This window comes from Rutidosis leptorrhynchoides, chromosome 3 (assembly GCF_046630445.1).
Source record: "Rutidosis leptorrhynchoides isolate AG116_Rl617_1_P2 chromosome 3, CSIRO_AGI_Rlap_v1, whole genome shotgun sequence".
In the NCBI taxonomy this organism is placed as follows: domain Eukaryota; kingdom Viridiplantae; phylum Streptophyta; class Magnoliopsida; order Asterales; family Asteraceae; genus Rutidosis; species Rutidosis leptorrhynchoides.
The window spans coordinates 391643146-391663145 of NC_092335.1; the positions used below are offsets into that span (position 1 = coordinate 391643146).

General features: G+C 35.0%; 3 protein-coding genes across 3 annotated transcripts; 2 read left to right on the top strand and 1 right to left on the bottom strand.

Moving 5' to 3' along the window:
* Nucleotides 1-7989: 7989 nt before the first annotated feature.
* LOC139901340 (putative F-box protein At1g67623) lies at nt 7990-8415 on the bottom strand. Its single transcript, XM_071884068.1, has one exon. It carries the CDS (start codon nt 8413-8415, stop codon nt 7990-7992), a length of 426 nt encoding a protein of 141 aa, XP_071740169.1.
* A 1015-nt stretch (nt 8416-9430) lies between these two features.
* Nucleotides 9431-12796, top strand: LOC139901341 (uncharacterized). The gene is made up of 10 exons (XM_071884069.1): nt 9431-9607; nt 9948-10221; nt 10305-10392; nt 11015-11130; nt 11220-11307; nt 11393-11486; nt 11600-11810; nt 11899-11993; nt 12064-12368; nt 12712-12796. The coding sequence occupies exons 1-10, from the start codon at nt 9431-9433 to the stop codon at nt 12794-12796; spliced, it is 1533 nt and encodes a 510-aa protein (XP_071740170.1).
* Nucleotides 12797-12933: 137 nt separating this feature from the next.
* On the top strand, nt 12934-18059 carry LOC139901342 (uncharacterized). The gene is made up of 6 exons (XM_071884070.1): nt 12934-13438; nt 13801-15420; nt 15535-16761; nt 17031-17100; nt 17725-17869; nt 17955-18059. Exons 1-6 carry the CDS (start codon nt 12934-12936, stop codon nt 18057-18059), a joined length of 3672 nt encoding a protein of 1223 aa, XP_071740171.1.
* The last annotated feature ends 1941 nt before the right edge of the window (nt 18060-20000 follow it).

Consider the following 20000-nt stretch of genomic DNA (forward strand, 5'->3'; position numbering starts at 1 on the left):
ATATGGGATCGTATGATAGAAATCCACTCGGCTCCACTTTTATCATACATCCAATTCCAGAGATTCTATGCCACAATCTTATCAAACCTCTTTTATGAAACTAAATTATCTCCTGATCCACTACCTAGGGATCTCACTAACCCTTTTGTAGAGAAAGAAAGTATCTCCTTTATTCAGAGGCGAATTGGATCTAAGAATGTAGAAGCTCAACCTATTCCACCTCATTTACTGAATATCGGACCATGCAATGATCCACGAATAATAAGTTATCTGAGAGAGATAGGAGCTCCTATGGATCCCCTACAACCCGGGGAACCTGCCCAAGGAGCTGATAGGGCACCTGGTGAGGGGTCTAGTAAGCGAGGGTCTAAGAAAAGAAAGTCTGAGGGGAAAAGAACTGAGAGTGATAATAGGCCAAATAAGAAAACCAAACCAAAGAAAGTAACATCTGAGCAACTCCAAAAGGCTCTTGGTGATATTGATAGGAGTGATATGATGGAAATGAGGGTGTGGTTGAAAAATCAAGAGAGGTTATGCGGACAGGGTGTCACGACCCTACTTTTTTCATTATCTTTTACCGTTTATTATTTAACATCCGTTAATTGTTATTCGTGCCACGTCATTTTTATGACCTATATTATTATTTTAGTAATAATGTATTAATTATTATGTGTTATGTGAATATTTGTATTCATATTTTAAATTGTACGTTTCTACGTGTCGTGGATTTCTATCCAGCGAATCTTTTCCGTTTTTCAAACCAACGGTCAAACTTTTGGGATTTTTAAATCCAAATTATTTTAAATATGATATTTTGATATCATATGATTATATATAGTGTTTATATATTTTATTCGTCGCGTATTTATTATCTCTCCGAATAATTAATCGCGTAGTAGCGTTTTCGTGTTTCGGGCTTCGATCGAGCTTTCGGGCCACAAGTAAACTCTTTATACATCAAATTGGGCCATGTGGGCCCACACTTGTGCATGTTTCGGTCGAGACCCCATGGGGAGGGGGGTAATTTGACAAAACTTGGAACTTGTTTATCCCTTGATCAAAATTGGTTCACTACTCCTTCATTTAACCTAATTACATTTTATTTTCACTTCTCCCTCTCTTTTTCTCTCCCTTGGTCATTCACCATCATCAACCATCATCATCATCTTCTTCAACAATTTATATTGGAGATTTAGGGCTTTTATCATATCCGGATTCACCATTTCAAGATCTACGCAACCATACTCTTGATTCTTTGATTGGGGTATATTCATTAACCCTAATTTTTCTTTTCTATTTCATTTTTACTGATTTTTATTATATGTTGATGCTATAGTACTTGTATGTTGTTGTGTTGTTGATTTGATGCTTAGAAATGCTCGATTTCATATGTTTTCGGTTTGATCAAAAGCGTACAGCAGTTATTTGTTTAAAATCAGTATACTTAACAGATGTTTTTGATTAAATAAAGTGTATAGATGAGTTCCTCTTATCAATACAATAATTTTAGGCTTTGGATTCATGTTGTTTTGAGTTTCGGATCAAAAGTTATGCCCGATTTAGGGTTTGGATGAAATTAAAAGGTAAAAACAATTTTGATCAGTTGGGATCTGACTTTGTGACCATATTTGGAGTCTCTAGGGTGTACCATTGGGTTAGGATTGATGATTGAATGAACATTCATGTTCGGGTCATCAAAATCCGAGCCACGGATCATCCGGAAAGGCTAAAACAAGATTTAAAACGGATTAATGAATATGTTTGGCTAATGGCTGTAGGTCACGGCTTATGAACTGAACTTAGAGTGTTCTTGAGCTCACTAAGGTTTCGGGTTAGTTGGTTAGATGAGGATATATATAAAATACGTCAAAAACCGACACCTGAGGCTCAAGTTATGACCCGACGAACGTTTAATTAAACTTATGGTTATAAAATTGAACCTTATGTTATAAATAATGTTTGGCATTATAATTAAATTACTTATGATATAAAAGTAATTATTTTTAATTAAGACTTATGATAGTATATATATATATATATATATATATATATATATATATATATATATATATATATATATATATATATATATATATATATATATATATATATATTTATTATATCATTTATTAATTACTTTATGATTTAATTAAACTTTTAGTTAAACTGATGATTAATAATACTTTTATTATTAACGAAAAATACTTATGATAAGTGTTAAACTTATGTTATGAGATTATTGTTATAAGACTTATAATAAAGATTAACTAATTATTTAATTATTATAAGACTTAGTTATTATTTATTTATAATACAATTTAATTATTAAATACTTATGGTTTAATAAGTATATTAAAATACTTATGATATTATTAATAATTCATTATTAATTAATAATACTTATGATATGATTAGAAATTCATTTTAAATTAATAATACTTATGTTATGATTAATATTTAATTAATTAATTAAATACTTATGTTATATTAGTTATATCATTTAAACTTATGATAACTTTATAATTCAATTTAATTTAAAGAAACTTTTGATATGACATGATTATACAAGTATGACTTTAAATAACGTTATAACTTATATTATTAACATAATTCACACTTTTAATTTCAACGTTGACTAATTTAGACCAAGGTTGACTTTTGAGTTGACTTTCGGTTGACTTGACTTTCTGTTGACTTCTGTTGACTTTTCTAATTAAGGAAACTGTCCTAAAATAGAAAATTTTCCAAAAATAGAAACTTTCCAAAAATGGAAACCTGCTAAAAATAGAAACTTTCTAAAAATAAAAAGTACGTGTTATACGCTGTCATGATCATACAGAAACTTACTGAGTGTTGTTCTATGTTTATTTGCAACAAGTATTATAGCTATCATACTAAGTCTTGACCTAAGTTAGTAATTTATATCGACCTGCTTTATTTATAGGTCGGTGTTGTGATCATTCTTGATCACTTTACCATTTGTTGTCACATTTCTGTGTTGTTGCTTCGTTACGATAAGGTGAGTTATAGTCTCATTTTTCTATTTTATATATTTTGGGATGAGAATACATGCATTTTATTTTTCATATTGGACACAAGTGGAAGTTGGTTTAAATTATTCATTGTGAGTCGAATAAAAATATTCCCTAATCTGGTAATTGTAATCACTGGTTTCTACTGGTGAACACGAATCCTATGGATAGATCTATCGGGTTTGATAACCCCATTTCGAGCTAGTCGCGCTAGTAATTTATAATCGGAATGTATTAGTACTTCGTAATTATTTGAAGATACACCTGTTCAGTGTATATTGTTGTTTGGTAAGGGTATGGAAATGGTTAAGTGATTACCAGGTGGCTCACGGGTTAATGGATTAATGTTTTTATATGTTTTTGAGCATATAATTTTGTGGTCCACAATGGGTCTTTATGTTTTCAAACATAAATTTTATGGTTTAAATTAAATATTTTTGCAATATTAAACCTATAATTCACTTAACATTTTTGTTGACAGTTATTCGCATGTTTTATTCTCAGGTTCATGATTGATTGCTTCCGCTGTGCTTAGAGAGTCTTCATATTTATGATGGCAGCTTTTGTTAAACATTAACTAGCATTCTATTTGATACATTAAATTGTGGGTGTTTGTTGACTTTGTTTTGGTCAACTTTTGGTTAAGTATTTATGTATGGTTTTTCTAAACTTATATATTTTGGTAGGTTTTCTTTATAGGAAATCATTTTTTAAATAAAGAATGCAAGGTTACTTATTAAATTCATTTAGAGTTATGATCAAGCTGTGGGACCAAAATAACGATGGTTGTCAAGTGTACTTTGACGGGTCATTAAAGTTGGTATCAGAGCCTTGGTTGTAGGGAATTAGGCTGCATTGATGTCGTTACCCAAGTCAATATGGTGCATTAGTGAGTCTAGTCTACAGTCCGGCCTATAATGTATTATTATATGTGATTATTTGTATCGTATTAGTATGTATATTGTTTTCATATACGTACATCTCCTTCATATGTTCTGAATCCGGGAGGAACTCCCATTCCACTTTAAAGGTATCCTCCGACTCATTAGAGTTTATCTTCTATAAGAACACATCAGTTAGTGAAACCGAGGGATGTCATTCTTGACTTCTAGAATTCTCGACATTTCTATGTCATCTATTATGGTTATGTATATAACGTTTAAGTTATATTACGCAAGACGTCATTCTTGACTTCTAAATGCTCGGTATTTCAATGTCAGCTGTTATATTTAGGTATATAACATTCTTGTTATATTATGTGCCTTTGTGTCGTTATGCCTTGTGCTTTGGGTTGCGAACCAGAAATGTCATTCTTGACATTTAAAGATTTTTGATACTTCAAAGACATTTTTATGTCATCGTTACTCTTATTCATTACTTTTGATGTTTTTGTCTCTTGTGCCATCATTAGCACATTGTTTAAGAAATCGTTTTAGAGAGATTGTGTGGAAATTCTAGGTTAATCGCGTGTCCTGACCTCATGTAGTGCTATTGGAATGGAACTATGAATTAGTATAATATAATGACGTCAGGCCAACGTGATTATATTACAGTAATGCATAAAGAAATTACAATATTGTGACATGAGGGATAGAAAGCGAGTCAAAGAAAAGTTTTACACCGCTCATTCAGAAATTCCAAGGTACTACATGGGTAGGGAAAAATACTCATTATCTTTATTTGTTGATATACGAGAAACTCGTTTTAACCGAACTACCTATCTCATGCTTTATCCTTCATACCTCACTTGGTAGCAACAGCTTCGCACGTGAACAGTTTTGGCCCAAGGACTTATGTCCTGATAATAGTCAAAACAACATTTAACTCATTGGTTTTCATGACCTCGTAACATTTGTTGGTCAAATGTCGCACGACAATTCAAGTCCTTCACTCAATCTCCAATGATCTTACTTTAACTTGTAACCTTTGAAATATGAATACCCTGCTTATCATCAGAATTTTTTTACACATTTGTTTAATTGGGCAGTCCTCATGAGATTTATGGACAAATAGAAGTAGTAAGATTTTCTGTCACGTATGTAATTTATTCTAAAGCCACTCCTTTATTGAGTTGTTTTACCGAGTCAAATTGTTTTTTATAAGATGGTACACGTTGTACATTCTTCTAAATTTACTAAGAACTTCGTTCCGTTTATGTTGTCACATCAAACGTTTAAAGGTTTTTCAAAACTTCTTTGGTTGGTTATATTAAAGATTTTCGTATTAATCTACAACGGGTATAGATCACACTTCTTCTCATCCTTCGTATAGGGATGAAACTTACCATTAGGATCCTTGTTAAAAACTCTTACGCCACTTTGGATGGCGGTCTTATAAAATTTGTTAGGAAGTCTTTGCGCTCATAAAATTTTCATTCTTTTCACTACAAGAAAACTGCGTTCTTAGGACCCCTCATCTAGGACCCCTGCGAAAAAGCGTCCTAAGCGACTAAAAATTGGGACGGGGTAATTCTTGGGGTCCTATAATATCCTAAGCTAATAAAGTGGGGTCCTAAGAATAGGACACATAATTTTTGGGTCATATTATTGATACGCTTATAAATCTTTGTCCTAAAAAGATGTTTGATATGACACACAATTTTAGGGTCCTATTATTTTTTAGGACACCTAATTTTTGGGTCATATTATTGATACGCTTATAAATCTTTGTCCTAAAAAGATGTTTGATATGACACACAATTTTGGGGTCCTATTATTTTTTAGGACACCTAATTTTTGGGTCATATTGTTGATACGCTTATAAATCTTTGTCCTAAAAGGATGTTTGATATGACACACAATTTTGGGGTCCTATTATTTTTTAGGACACCTAATTTTTGGGTCATATTGTTGATACGCTTATAAATCTTTGTCCTAAAAAGATGTTTAATATGACACACAATTTTGGGGTCCTAATATTTTTTAGGACACTTATAATAAGGTCACAAAAATAGGACACTTTTATAATAAGGTCGTAACAATAGGACGCTTGGGTATTTGAGGTCCTAACTCTTAGGACCCTTAAATTCGTAGTTGCATAAAAATGTACTTAATAGGACACTATCTTGTTGGTGTCTCAAAATGATCAACCAATAAGATAATACGGTCACAACAATAGGACGCTTGGGTATTTGAGGTCCTAACTCTTCCTACCCTTAAATTTGTAGTTGCATAAAAATGTACTTAATAGGACACTATGTTGTTGGTGTCTCATAATGATCAACCAACAAGATAATAAGGTCAGAAAACTAGGACGCTTGGGTATTTAAGGTCCTAACTATCATATGACTATATTAGGACCCTTACTAAAGTCGTATAATTGCACTTTTGTTACAAAAATTACTAAAGTATTATATAAGTTAACTTCCATTAAATATTCAAAAGCATTGATGGCGTAGTGGCTTATGTGTTATTATTTCAAGTGATTGACCTGGGTTCAAATCCATTTTATGTCTCTTTTGTTTCTAAAATTAAAAAAATATAGTTGGGCCAGATTTAAGCTGGGAATTGTAGTAGGACCAGATTTAATGGATTCATTTTTTATTTTCGAAATTTCAGCAGGGAATTGTAGTTGGACCAGATTTAATGGATTCATTTTTTATTTTTGAAATTTCAGCTGAGAATTGTAGTTGGTCCATATTAAATGGATTCTTTTTTTAAAACCATAAACTATTACATTAAATTCATGAGATACAAAACAATATAGGTAACAGTTAACATCATTAGATTAACAAAGCAGTTATGTTTACAATCCATTGAGCCTACACATTTTACAACTTATAATTCACATTTCTCAACAACATTTCTATCCAATAATCCTTCCATATCGATGCCGATTTTCCATCGGTAGACCCTTAACAATTCATTGAATAAACATGGTTGTCGATCAATAGTTAAAACATAGCCCAAAAAACATGATTGTTTCTTTTGCAGGATAAACAAACGTGTAAAGTTTTTATGTTTCTTAATGAGCTCCCAAACCAACATTAATGCAGAAATAGGTTATGTTTCTCAATGCGTATTCAGTGTATATATATTCAGTTTACATGATTGCAAAGTAACTCACCCAAATAATACATAATTAATGATATAATTAATGATGTTAGTTAATGATCTAATTAATGATGCGAATTGAACACGACCCCTAGCCTTTTCACATTTACTTGGGATAGAATTATTAGCATTGAATTCTGCAGTTAAGAAAATAAAAGAATATGAGTAGTTGAATTCAGTTCTGCACTCAATTGAATTCTACAGTAGAGACAAAACATAAAAGAAACAAAACAAATGGAATCCTTTCTTTTTAAGGTATATTAGTTGAACTTTGGATCAGAAAGGGACTAATGGCCGGTGACAGTTTTAAGCAACAAGTCAACAACAAATTGCATACAAACATATATACAAGTAAAAGGGCAGAGTTAGTCAACAACAAACATTAAAAAGGAATCACCTTTTTGGGTGTTCTTTGTTTCTATTAGCATAAAGAACATAAATTCGTGCAGCCCCATTGATTGGTTCATGTTAAAATGTATTAATTAAAAACTATGTTGTGATGATAAACCCTAAGCAAAATGGAAGCAATCCAGATAATATGAAGGAAAAATGGAAGCAAATAAACTGATCATCATATAATTAATAGAAATTACTACTAATATTTACATTAAATTAAAGGAGTATAATTTATACAAAATCTAAAAGATACTGACATAAATCTAGTTATATGCAAATCGGTTTACAAAAACACCCAACTCATAGGCCCAAAAACACGACATGCATTCCGGTATCATGAGTTCAAACCCATGGATGTGTGGAAAATAACCATGATGGTCAGAGATAGGGCACGGCATTGCCACGTCAGCAAAAGGACGGCGGTTAAATAACCATAAATATTGCAGCAAATCAAAAACCCTTGTTCTCACTGCAACCACCATCTCCAGCTCTGGTGGGAATGTTTCATTTCAAATTTGTAAACCGACATGCTTTTCCTCTATTTTGCAAGAGGCAAACATAATTAAACCATAAACATAAACAGCCTCTTTAAGTTGGCTGTTCGAAGCTTGCTTGAGATATTCAAGCCCATGATCGATATGTCTACCGTCAAAATAACGTATCAAACCCCAGTGAAATATCGCATTAGGGTTTCCAAAAATCGTACAACGAAATAAAAAAACAAAGAATCTAGGGTTTCCCCAAGGTAATAGAGACCTCCGATCTAGGGAAAGCCTTTTTAATACTAAAGGATCTTTGGAAAGCTTCGAAAATCTTTTGCAAACCGACTTACACATGAACAACTGGTCAGATGAGTAACTTCCAACTCGAGATAAAATTTCCACAAGCATATCTTGTGGAAGATTTTCGATCATCTTTGGTTGAGTAACTTCCATTTTTTTTTAAATAAAAATAAGAGAAAAAAGGATGAAATTGGTGTACTTAAGAGAAATGTGTACAGGAAGATGATTGAAAGTATAACAGAGAAAAGACTTGAGAAGAAAATATGCAACTTGCTTTCTGGCATTAAAAGTTGATTTTTGGTGAAAGTGAATCGACAAGTTACCACGTGTGCACTTAATGATGATTTTATTTAAGTATAAAATATACTTCTAATTTTATTTCAATTAGTATCTATAACAAAGTCAATATATATTACTAGCAAATAATATTAAGTAAAGGATTACATGGCAAATAATAACCATTAGATTATTATGAGGACTATTAGATCAAACTCAATGATATATTTTCCAATTTATGATATAATTCTAACTTGGTACAAAAATATGAATGATAATCTATATATATATATATATATATATATATATATATATATATATATATATATATATATATGTATATATATCTATACATATATAAATATTGACTCCTTAGTCAATAAATGAGCTCCATATAAATGTAGGTATTTACCTCAAAAAAATAATTTTCCCCTCAAAATAAAACAAATTATTATATTATTTATTAGGTTTCTTCAATTCTTAATTATCTTAATTATTAAAAAAAGTTTAAAAAAAAACCGCCGGCCCAAATGCTTTCATTTAACTATGTTTCTTCCTAGGTTTGTTCAAAAAAAAATAAAAATAATTTCAATGCGATTAAAACAAACCGCCTCCCTTCTCTTCTTCCCCTCTGTCGATCCTTCCATTACCCCTTGCATTAACTTCAATTTCATTATGTTCATTGATTTCTATCCCAATTGGTTCAATTGCAATTGTCTGTTACTTCTGCATGTAACCAAACGAATCGCTTTGTAGCCTTCGGTTTCAATTGCATCTAAATTCAGAATGTGGTTCACCTCCCCTATACGGTACAATTCTTTGTGTGTATAAATTTCAATTGCCTGCTTTATTGTTATGCATATTAATAACTAATAATTCAATTTCTATTGCAATGGCATCTGGTAAAGCTAAGGTTGCATCTGAGGTTAACACAAACGCATACGCCTTCCTCAATGAGTTGGAAATAGGAAAACAATCGCAGGTCAAGCTGATGATCTGCAGAAGTTGGGACACACATACGGTTTACGGGAGATATTTGAGCACGGATTTTATTGCCTCAGACGAAAAGGTATGTATAGATATGGGCCATTGATTTCTTAAATCCGATTATGACTATATTTGTTAAGTGTTAACTGTATTTTTCCCTCATGCACCGAGTCTTTTCCCTATTGCCTAGGATTGTTATGGTTAATTGTTTCTGTAACTTCGCCTCCTTGCACATTAAGTTGGGTACCTGAGTCCCCTATAATAGCCATTGTAGAGGGTTAGTGTGATGTATTGGGAATTTTTTAAAATTGGGGAACTTCATGGTACTCTGGTTATACAAATTATATACCTGTGTTCAGCGACGCCCCCCCATTTTCTTACTGAATCTATGGATTATGTAAGTGTTTTGTTTGGTCATGCAGGGCAACATCATTCAGTTGACTGCCAAAAGCAATGTTGCACATCACTTCATTGCCCGACTAAAGGACGGTGTTGTTTACTTGCTGCATGGCTTTGATGTCATCGCCAACCGAACTGAATATCGTATCATGAAGGACAACAGCCTCATGATCGAGCTCACCGGCTCCACTTTCCTCAGGAGACAGTCAACTTCTGACACCACGGGCTTTACGCGCCATCCCTTCAATTGTATTGAACTCGAGGACTTGGAGCCTACAATGGGCAAATTTGTTGTCGGTATAAATTTCAACACTCTTTCCCTTTTTAATACATTACATTTTTCCCAATTAATGTACTCCTCATCTATCATTATCTTTTAGATGTAGTTGGCTATGCTGTGAACATTGGTGCACCCGATCCGCATAAAGCAGGATCCAACACTCTTGAATTTGATCTGGCTAACGAGAGGTAAGCTCACACTTTTTCTTTTGACACCGAATCTCAACTACTGTACCAGGCCACAATTCCATGTTTCAGCCCATATTCCGTTTCTTTAAAGTTGTTAGTTTTAGCTTTCGATTGTTTGCCTTCTGAATGGACCAAGTTTTTGCAATGTCTTAGTTTCATTCGTCTCCGCTTCATAACTTTGCTGCTATGCTAAAGACCGTTTCAATTAATACAATTGCTATTTCCCACCCAAAAAAAAAACCAACCACTTTTTAATTTTAGTATTTAACCTGCCGTCTTAGCGACAAGGCCATGAGGTAAAAAAACTACTTTCTCACAGTCTACCTACATTGTGGCATTTGAAAGCGTATATTACGTTACATAAATCGACTTGCTAATCGTCGAATAACTGATCACCAATTTAAATGTGTAAATGCTTAGTAACAGGTACATGATTAAGAATCTAACGCAACGTTTAGGTTCACAGAAATAAAATAGGAAAAATAGGTTTAGATTTTCCCTAGGCAATCTTTGATACACTCAAATCCTATCGCTGTCAATCGTGATATAATTGTTGTTCACCGACCAAATCACACCATGCACCTACTAGGATAAGAGTTGGCTGATATTTATTTATATGCAGGGGTAAAGCGATCCGAACTACACTTTGGGGCAGTTTGGGGCCCGCCTTCCTGGAGAGGCAGCCCTCCGCACCTGCATCCTACTACATTCTCTTGAGCTCGGTTACCGTCAAACAGGGTTACAATAGTAGGTTTTGGCCATCACCAACCTCATCTTTGTAAGATTTATAATATGCTGTACTAAATTTAGCTCCCATTCATTCGTAGATGCGATAACTCTCTCAAGCACGTCCGCCACACTTCTTATAGACGACCTCCAAATACCAGCACTCAGTGAATTCAAGCAGAGAGTAAGGTATTACTTACAATTACATCACCAACTTTGTTTATATGTTGTCTATTACCACCCGTCTTAACTTACAGCTCGACTATCCTTGCAGTGCCATTGAAACCCCCGTGATTGTTCAACCTTCTGCTCCAGGGTGGCAGTTGCCGCCGCCAACTGAGGGGACACTTCGTGAGCTTCTAGATATGGTACGCAAGGGCAAGAAGAACATCGTGAGTATTGCTAAAACTTTGTTTTCACCCACTACTCCCATTTAATGTAGTCAGCTCGCCTAAATCACATTTATTTGATACACGTTTAGACAGGGGACGCATTCAAATGTAAGGTTGAAATTGTCAACATCCGGATGAAAAACTTTTGGTACTACAATACTTGCAGTGTTTGTCAAGCAAGAAAGGGTCTCGAAAGGAGATCTGGACACCACTGGTGTGAATCGTGCCAGGCTAATGTTCCTGAACCAATCACCAGGTATTTGTCACCTTTTCCGCCACACTGGACATTATTTACAAGAGGTTCTTCCTTCAAAACCTCGGTTGTCATCCTGATTAATTTTATACCAACTGCTAATCAACAGGTTCCGCGTTATATGTGACGTTTGAGATGAGACGGCGAAAACGGTTATCGTGCTCTTCGACGACACTACCGAGACGTTGACCAAGAGCACTGCGAAGGCTCTACTAGCTGAAGTCGATGAGGTAATAAACGACATTTACATTCACTTTGTTTGGCCACTGTCACCTGTCTAACAATACGTATAATCTTCAGGAAACATGTAACACTGTGCTTCCGAATGCACTTGCAAACCTGCTAGGGACCACACAATTGGTCCTGTTGAAGACGGCATCGTACTATGATCAGGGCCCGTACGAGAGTTTCAATTGTATTAAGGTTTATGTGGACGAGCTGGTTCCCACAGAGCAGCCCTCCCCAACTGACATGAAAAGGCCTGCACTACCAGGGTCAACGTCATCCTCGGTAGTTGCTCCCGCATTTTCAACGCCCAAAGCACCAAAGAGGGCCATAGAGGTCCCTACACCAGCAAAGGATTTGGAGCGTTCCAATCGGCGCAAGTAAGTGTCCTCTTCTCCCCGTCCTCCGGTTTGTATATCTGCCACCAACACATACACACACAGAGCCACGTATATAAATATATATATATATGTATATATATAAATATATACATATATATATCCCTATACATGTATATATGAATTCCTGTATTCATGTATGTGTGTATATATATATACATGTATATATACACATATGTATATATGTATGTATATATGTCTATATGTTTGTATTTGTATGTCTGTATGATCATCGATTAATGCACAAACAACCCTACACATACCCTGTGCTCTTCGTTACACTTCTGTATCAACTCTTACATCTACCTTTTATACTGTTGGTTAGGTTTGTTGTCACGACCGACTCGGGGGATGAAGACCCTGCTGATGAAGATAGCCAGCCTGAGAAGGAGTCTGTGTGCTCTGAATAGTAGGTTTCGCTTGATTTGTCAATAAATAGCTCACCTATTGAGCCCTTTCCTTTATGTCATTGGAAGTTTTGAACATGGTTTGTTTCCCGTATCACACAAACAGTGGCAGAAGGCAAACAACCCGTGGCCACGTTACTATGCGAGAATATTACTGTTACCGAATTCAGCAACGGGAAAGCGAGGGCACAACAATTCTTAGAGGAGGTCGGTTATTCCAGCAATACTTGGTTGACGCGTACACCGCCGTAGAAGAACAAAGGTTGAAGTGGCTACGACATCACCAAAATGAACTTCGGCTTGATTTGTATAGCAATGTTTGTGACGCTGTTACAAGGGGAGATACATCAGCCACTTCAATTGGGAAACGCATTATTCTGCCGTCCTCGCACACAGGCAGCCCACGGTACATGGTTCAAAACTACCAGGATGCAATGGCTTTATGCCGGGAATATGATAACCCCGATTTGTTTATCACTTTCACTTCCAACCCGCGCTGGCCCGAGGTCGATACGATGATCTCCTATATCGATGGGCAAAAATCAGCTGACCGACCCGACATTGTCGCTCGAGTATTCAAGATGAAACTAGACGACCTCATGGCTGACATAATGAAAAAACAAATTTTTGGCACATGCCAAGCAGGTATTTTTCCCGACTGTTTTCCTGTATTATAATATTATTATATTTCAGAAATCGTAATAAACTATTATAAATGTCCATATTTTTTTTGAATATTCTGTTTAAGCTCATGTTATCTATTTATATATTTTATGTATATTTTTTAACACATTTCCCTATTTATTAATAATAAGTTTTAATTACATATTTTTACATTTTAGTCGACAGCTTATATTAAAAATAATTTGCTCCTCACCAGATCCTATTCTATATAATTGGCAACTTCAAATTTTTTCACAATGTTTACAATCCTACATGATACATACACTTTCATTAGCAGGCCCACAGTTTACTACCATTTTGTTAATTGAATTCCATTGTTACAGGTATTCATATCATTGAGTTCCAGAAACGGGGCCTGCCACATGTACACATGTTAATATGGTTGATCTCTGCTCACAAATGCAAAACACCCGCTGCTATTGATGACATAATAACAGCTGAGATTCCATCTGAGAAAGATGATCCGGAGGGGTTTCGGGCCGTTACTGAATACATGTTACATGGTCCGTGCGGTGGCGTCCATATGAACGCTCCCTGCATTATTGATCGACAATGTTCCAAGCATTTTCCGAAGCCGTATTGTACAGAAACTACAATTGACGAGGAAGGATATGCTAACTATAGGCGACGAAACAATGGCGTCAGGTTCACTAAAAACAACACCCCCCTTGACAACAGCTCCGTTGTCCCCTACAACAGGTACCTGTTACTAAAATACAATGCCCATATCAACGTTGAGTGGTGTAATCGATCTCGGGCAATAAAATACTTATTCAAATATTTAAACAAGGGCCCTGATCGAGCAACAATTGTCATCCAAGAAAATCTAATTCCGGGTGATGAGTCCAGTGGAGACAAGGTTATTGATGTTGATGAGATAAAAAATTATCTAGATTGCCGTTATTTATCCCCCTGCGAGGCTGTTTGGAGACTGTTTTCGTTCGACATCCACTACTCTAAACCATCCGTCATTAAGCTGTCATACCACCTGCCAAATCAGCAATCGATCACTCTCCATGACTCACAAAAACTGCCTGCACTTTTACAAAGGGAAAGTATTAAAGAGACGATGTTCACCCAATGGTTTGAATTGAACAAGCAAGATGAGTTTGCACGTACCCTGACTTATGCAAAAATCCCTACACATTATGTATGGAATCAAGATGCTAAAATATGGAGCCCGAGAAAACTTAGAACCTGCATCGGTCGCATTGTCTACTCAAACCCTGCATCGGGGGAACGTTACTACCTGCGTATGTTACTAAATATAGTTAAGGGCCCCCGGTGTTTTGAAGAACTACGTACAGTGAACGGTGTTTTGCACCGAACGTTTAAAGACGCGTGCTTTGCATATGGGTTAGTAAATGACGACAAGGAATGGACCGAGGCTATCTCAGAAGCAAAAATATGGGCTACGGGTTCACAGCTACGTGAGTTATTTGTTACTATGTTACTCTTTTGTAACATAAGCAAACCGCTTCAACTATGGGAATCAAGTTGGGAGGCTTTGTCAGACGACATCTTGCATAAAAGAAGGAAACTATTTAACTTCCCTGATCTAATTCTGACAGAATCCCAAATTAAAAATTATTGTCTGTTGGAATTACAAGCCTTATTAAATAGAAATGGCAAGTCCCTGGATGATTACCCCGACCTACCACAGCCCGATCCATCTATGCTAACCCAAATGGACAACCGTTTAATTCGGGAGGAGCTAAACTACAATATAAAAGAAATGCACCTGCTCCATGAAAACCTGTTCCGTTCACTCAATCCCGAACAACTAACGATATATCAACGGGTTATAGATGCAGTTACTACAAAAAAAGGAGGCCTCTTTTTCTTATACGGTCCCGGGGGGACTGGCAAAACATTCCTGTATAATACCGTTCTCGCAAAACTAAGATCAGAAAGGCTGATTGTTCTCGCAGTTGCATCCTCAGGTACGTACATTACTTGGGTTTTTTTTTAGGCATTACATTATCATAAATATTTACCACAAACAGTGACTTTCATTTCATGAAAACTTAATAACAAGCCTCCTGTCTCAACAACAGGTATTGCATCTCTCCTATTGCCCGGCGGCCGGACTGCCCATAGCCGATTTGTGATCCCCCTAGAACTTATGGAAAACAGTACATGTGGAATTAAACAAAAAACACACCTAGCGGCGCTTATCCAAGAGGTTAGCTTAATTATTTGGGATGAGGCTCCCATGACGCAGCGACACGCTTTCGAAGCGTTAGATAAAACATTAAGAGATATTTTAGGAGCTAAAGATGATGCAAACAGGTTTAAGTTATTCGGCGGAATGCCTATCTTATTGGGCGGCGACTTCAGACAAATACTCCCCGTTGTTACAAAAGGTAAAAGACAAGAGGTCGTCCACGCGTGCATCAATAGATCAGATTTATGGGAGCATTGCGAGCTTCATACACTTTCGCGTATTATGCGGGTCAACGAACACACAGTCGATGGTCAAATTGATGCCCGCAAACGCACTTTCAACCAATGGGTTCTAGATATAGGTGAAGGGAAGGTCCCCGCATTGTGTAAAGATGGAGAGGATGAACCAACCTGGATACGCATCCCCGCTGAATTCATTGTCAAATCTGACAAACCCCCCATTGAGGCAATTGTAGACACAATATTCCCAAACTTCATTAGTAGCCAAGAAGATGAAGATTATCTGCGTGAAAGGGCAATTTTGACCCCTAGAAATGACGATGCTGCTGAAATCAATAAACATATGTTCAAAAAATTGCAAGGTGCAAAGATGACGTTTAAAAGCTCGGATGAAATTTGCAAGGGCTCAACCGACAACATCGACCAACACTATTCATACCCGGTTGAATTCTTAAACAAGCTAAATTTCCCCGGCGTACCCCCACACAAACTGAAACTCAAAATTGGACAGCCAGTCATGCTACTACGCAATCTCAGCCCTAGCACAGGGATGTGTAATGGCACACGCCTCATCATAACCGACTTTACCAAGTTTGTCCTTCACGCTAGAATCATCACTGGATCACATATAGGGAAAATGGTCATAATCCCTAGAATAGTCCTTACTTCAACAGAAAAAAAATGGCCCTTTGTCATGCAGCGAATCCAGTTCCCAGTGCGGCCATGTTATGCGATGACGATAAACAAAAGTCAAGGGCAATCGTTGAAATTAGTAGGCCTATACCTCCCTAAACCTGTATTCAGCCACGGTCAATTGTATGTAGCTCTCTCACGCGTAACCGACCCCGATGGCCTGAAAATCGTGATGATGGATGACAGTTCTGATTGTTTAAAGGACCACACAAGAAATATCGTATACAAGGAAACGTTCAACAACTTAAACCACCAACTATAACGGTAACACTTAAGCCTACTTATAATTTCGATTTTAATTGAATATTATCACTTTATTTTTCTTAACCCTAATTAGCAGTAACCTCCTTACACACAACATTCACACACTATAATTCTAAAAACTCGGAACCTAACTGGTGCTGGAATGCCGATTTCCCATACCTTATATTTTTAACTAAAAAACCTTTTGCAGGAAACCCGCGCCTCCGTGTTAACAGGCACAATGCAAATTATATCCGGCCCGTTACTTCCTTTTACATAAGGTACACTTTCATCTATTTTCATAAATGTTAACAATGTGCTGACATTCAAGGTATAAAGACCCTGCTAATCTGTTTACAATTGTGATTTTGTATGTTGGAAGATAGTGTAATTTTTTATGGATGTTATCATTATTGATAGGGGTAGATTCAAGATAATGACTTTTGTATACTGATTCTAAATCTTTTTACTGTTAGCATTACTTATAGCATTCTTTATGCAACTTTTTTTTTAAAGTATATAGTCGCTATATCTTATGTGTCGGGTAGTAATGTAAGTTTCCATTCATTTCGGAATTCATGATACAATAACTGTGATACATACAATAACTGTGATACAGACTTCATCCATTGTAGAAAAGTCACCTGATTAATTTCATAAAATGGGAATCATTGCAGGCATTAGATTTACATGATTGCAGAAGGGAGACAAGTTGGAGTAAGACTTTTGTTTAGCTTAGTTAATAACATACAAGCTTATGGTGGAAAAACTCAATATGTAAAATGGGCATGGGATGAAGGTGACTCTTTGTCTGGCCCTTAGCCTGAATTTTATTACTTTTCATCTTCACACAATATTTCATTCACTTGCATACATTGTAGTTTTAACAAGTCGCTCAACTGCAGGTCAGCTCCTTTTGAACAGCCAGGAAAGTACCCACCGCCTGATCATTGGAGTCACCTACTTATGAATACAACAATGCTGCAACATAATGCTCAGTTCATGGATCTTCCTTGCAAATTTTCATTTTACAGTTATGTTTACTCATGTGTATGTGTATGTGTACGGACTCGACTTAATAATTGGTTCATTTATATTTTACTTTGTCCACTACATTTTTGGATAAAATCTCTAGCACAATGTTGCACGTTTAACCGCCTTGCAACAAAACCTCCACTTTTACAGCAAAAACCACACCCTCCTGGACCCAGCCTTCAAGCCATGGCACAACCGAACGTAACACATCAACCGTTATCCTCTTCGTGCAACGCACGGGCAATAAACCTAGTATTACTAAATACTGACTCCAAACAAAATAAATTATTAGAGTTTTTAACTTCATATACCCTTCTTAACTTTTAAAATCACATATACATACCCACTTACATAAATTAATAGTATCATATATGCCCATTACTAACATTTGAAAAAGCATATTTACCCATATAAACTAATAATATCATATGCAATTTGAGAGGTTTCTTTTACAAGAAGATTTTTGGTGATACAAGTTTTCTATATTACCCTTAAATTGCTATTAGGTTAATATACCATTTATGGGTAAGATAGACAATTTATATCCTAAAATAACTAACTATACAAAAAATTTATCAAAACTAAATAAAAAGTGGGACCTACAAGTCCATCACAGCACACAGTCCATTAATTACCCACATAATAATTACTACATAATATGGATGCATTTACCTTACCCATAAAGTATGTTACAAGTTACAACCATTTTGTACTATGGTATTTTTTTTTATCTCTTGGATATAGAAATTACAACACAAATAAAAACTAAAATCCGTCATAATCTATAAAAACTTGATCTCTTTGTGTTTTCACCTTCACTTGGACTGCCTTGACCACGAATAGTTCTACAAAACACAATAATAATAATAATAATAATAATAATAATAATAATAATAATAATAATAATAATAATAATAATAATAATAATAATAATAATAATAATAATAATAATAATAGCAATAAATAATAAATGGATCTTAATTAATAAATGGAATGATGATTTTTAATAAAAATCACTCAAAATGGCACCCACTCTCGTCCCAATTTATGTTTACTACAACGGTGAGTATTCGGATGATTGGAAATGGTATACACTTGGCTAAAGAAAAACGTTCGAAAAAGTGGAGTAATTTGATAATTTATATGGTGTTGAGGTATGGAAGAATGGACATGTACTCGTATTTATATAGGAGAAAACCTAGCTAACCGTTGCAAATATATCCGTTGTATAATAATCTTCTATTCTTATCTTTTAAAAGGGATAATTTATACGGTGTTTATATTTATTTTAATAATAATCTTCTATTCTTATCTTTTAAAAGGGAGTTTGGGGTGATGTAATGACATGTTTTAGGCTATTGTAACATGTGCTTCAAACAATTGTAAAATGCTATTGATGATGTAATAATTAAAACAATTTAAATTTAAATTAAATATGTGTATTCTATAACTAAATGATCAAAATATTGTTTTCTCAACTTTATACGCAACTTGATTTCCAATGTATATCCGCCAGAGTGTTCCCTTGCACACACAATCAATCCTTATACATAATCTTTTACATTTTATATTTTTTCTAAACCAATGTAATTTCTTTAAATAGCAGTTTACCCTTTTCAAAATCAACATACATTTTATTCCAATTTACACTTCAACTTTTAAGTGTCCATTATCTATCCACCATTTTCAACACCCAAATACAAAATCTAGGATCATGAAAACCTGTCTTCCGGATCATTGACCCTCATGGTGTTTGCAATGCATTGAGTCACGATTCCATAATCAGATCAGAGAGATCATAGTTATTCTGATTGTGGAAACGTGACTCAATCCGTTGCTAACAATAGCATGATTTTTGACCTGTGGGTTTTGGGCCTGAAAAAAGATCTTAGAAAGCACATATCTCCATCTTTTTCATCTTATAGATATACATGTCTTGCAAAAATAAAACATAAAAAAAATAACATCACTAAAAAATAACATCACTAAACATTATGAAAAAAGATCATGAAAAAATAACATCACTAAACATTATGAAAAAAGATCATGAAAACCTGTCTTTCGGATCATTGACCCTCATGGTGTTAGCAATGCATTGAGTCACAATTGGTAGTGAGGCATACCCAATTTAGATGAAAATTGTAGT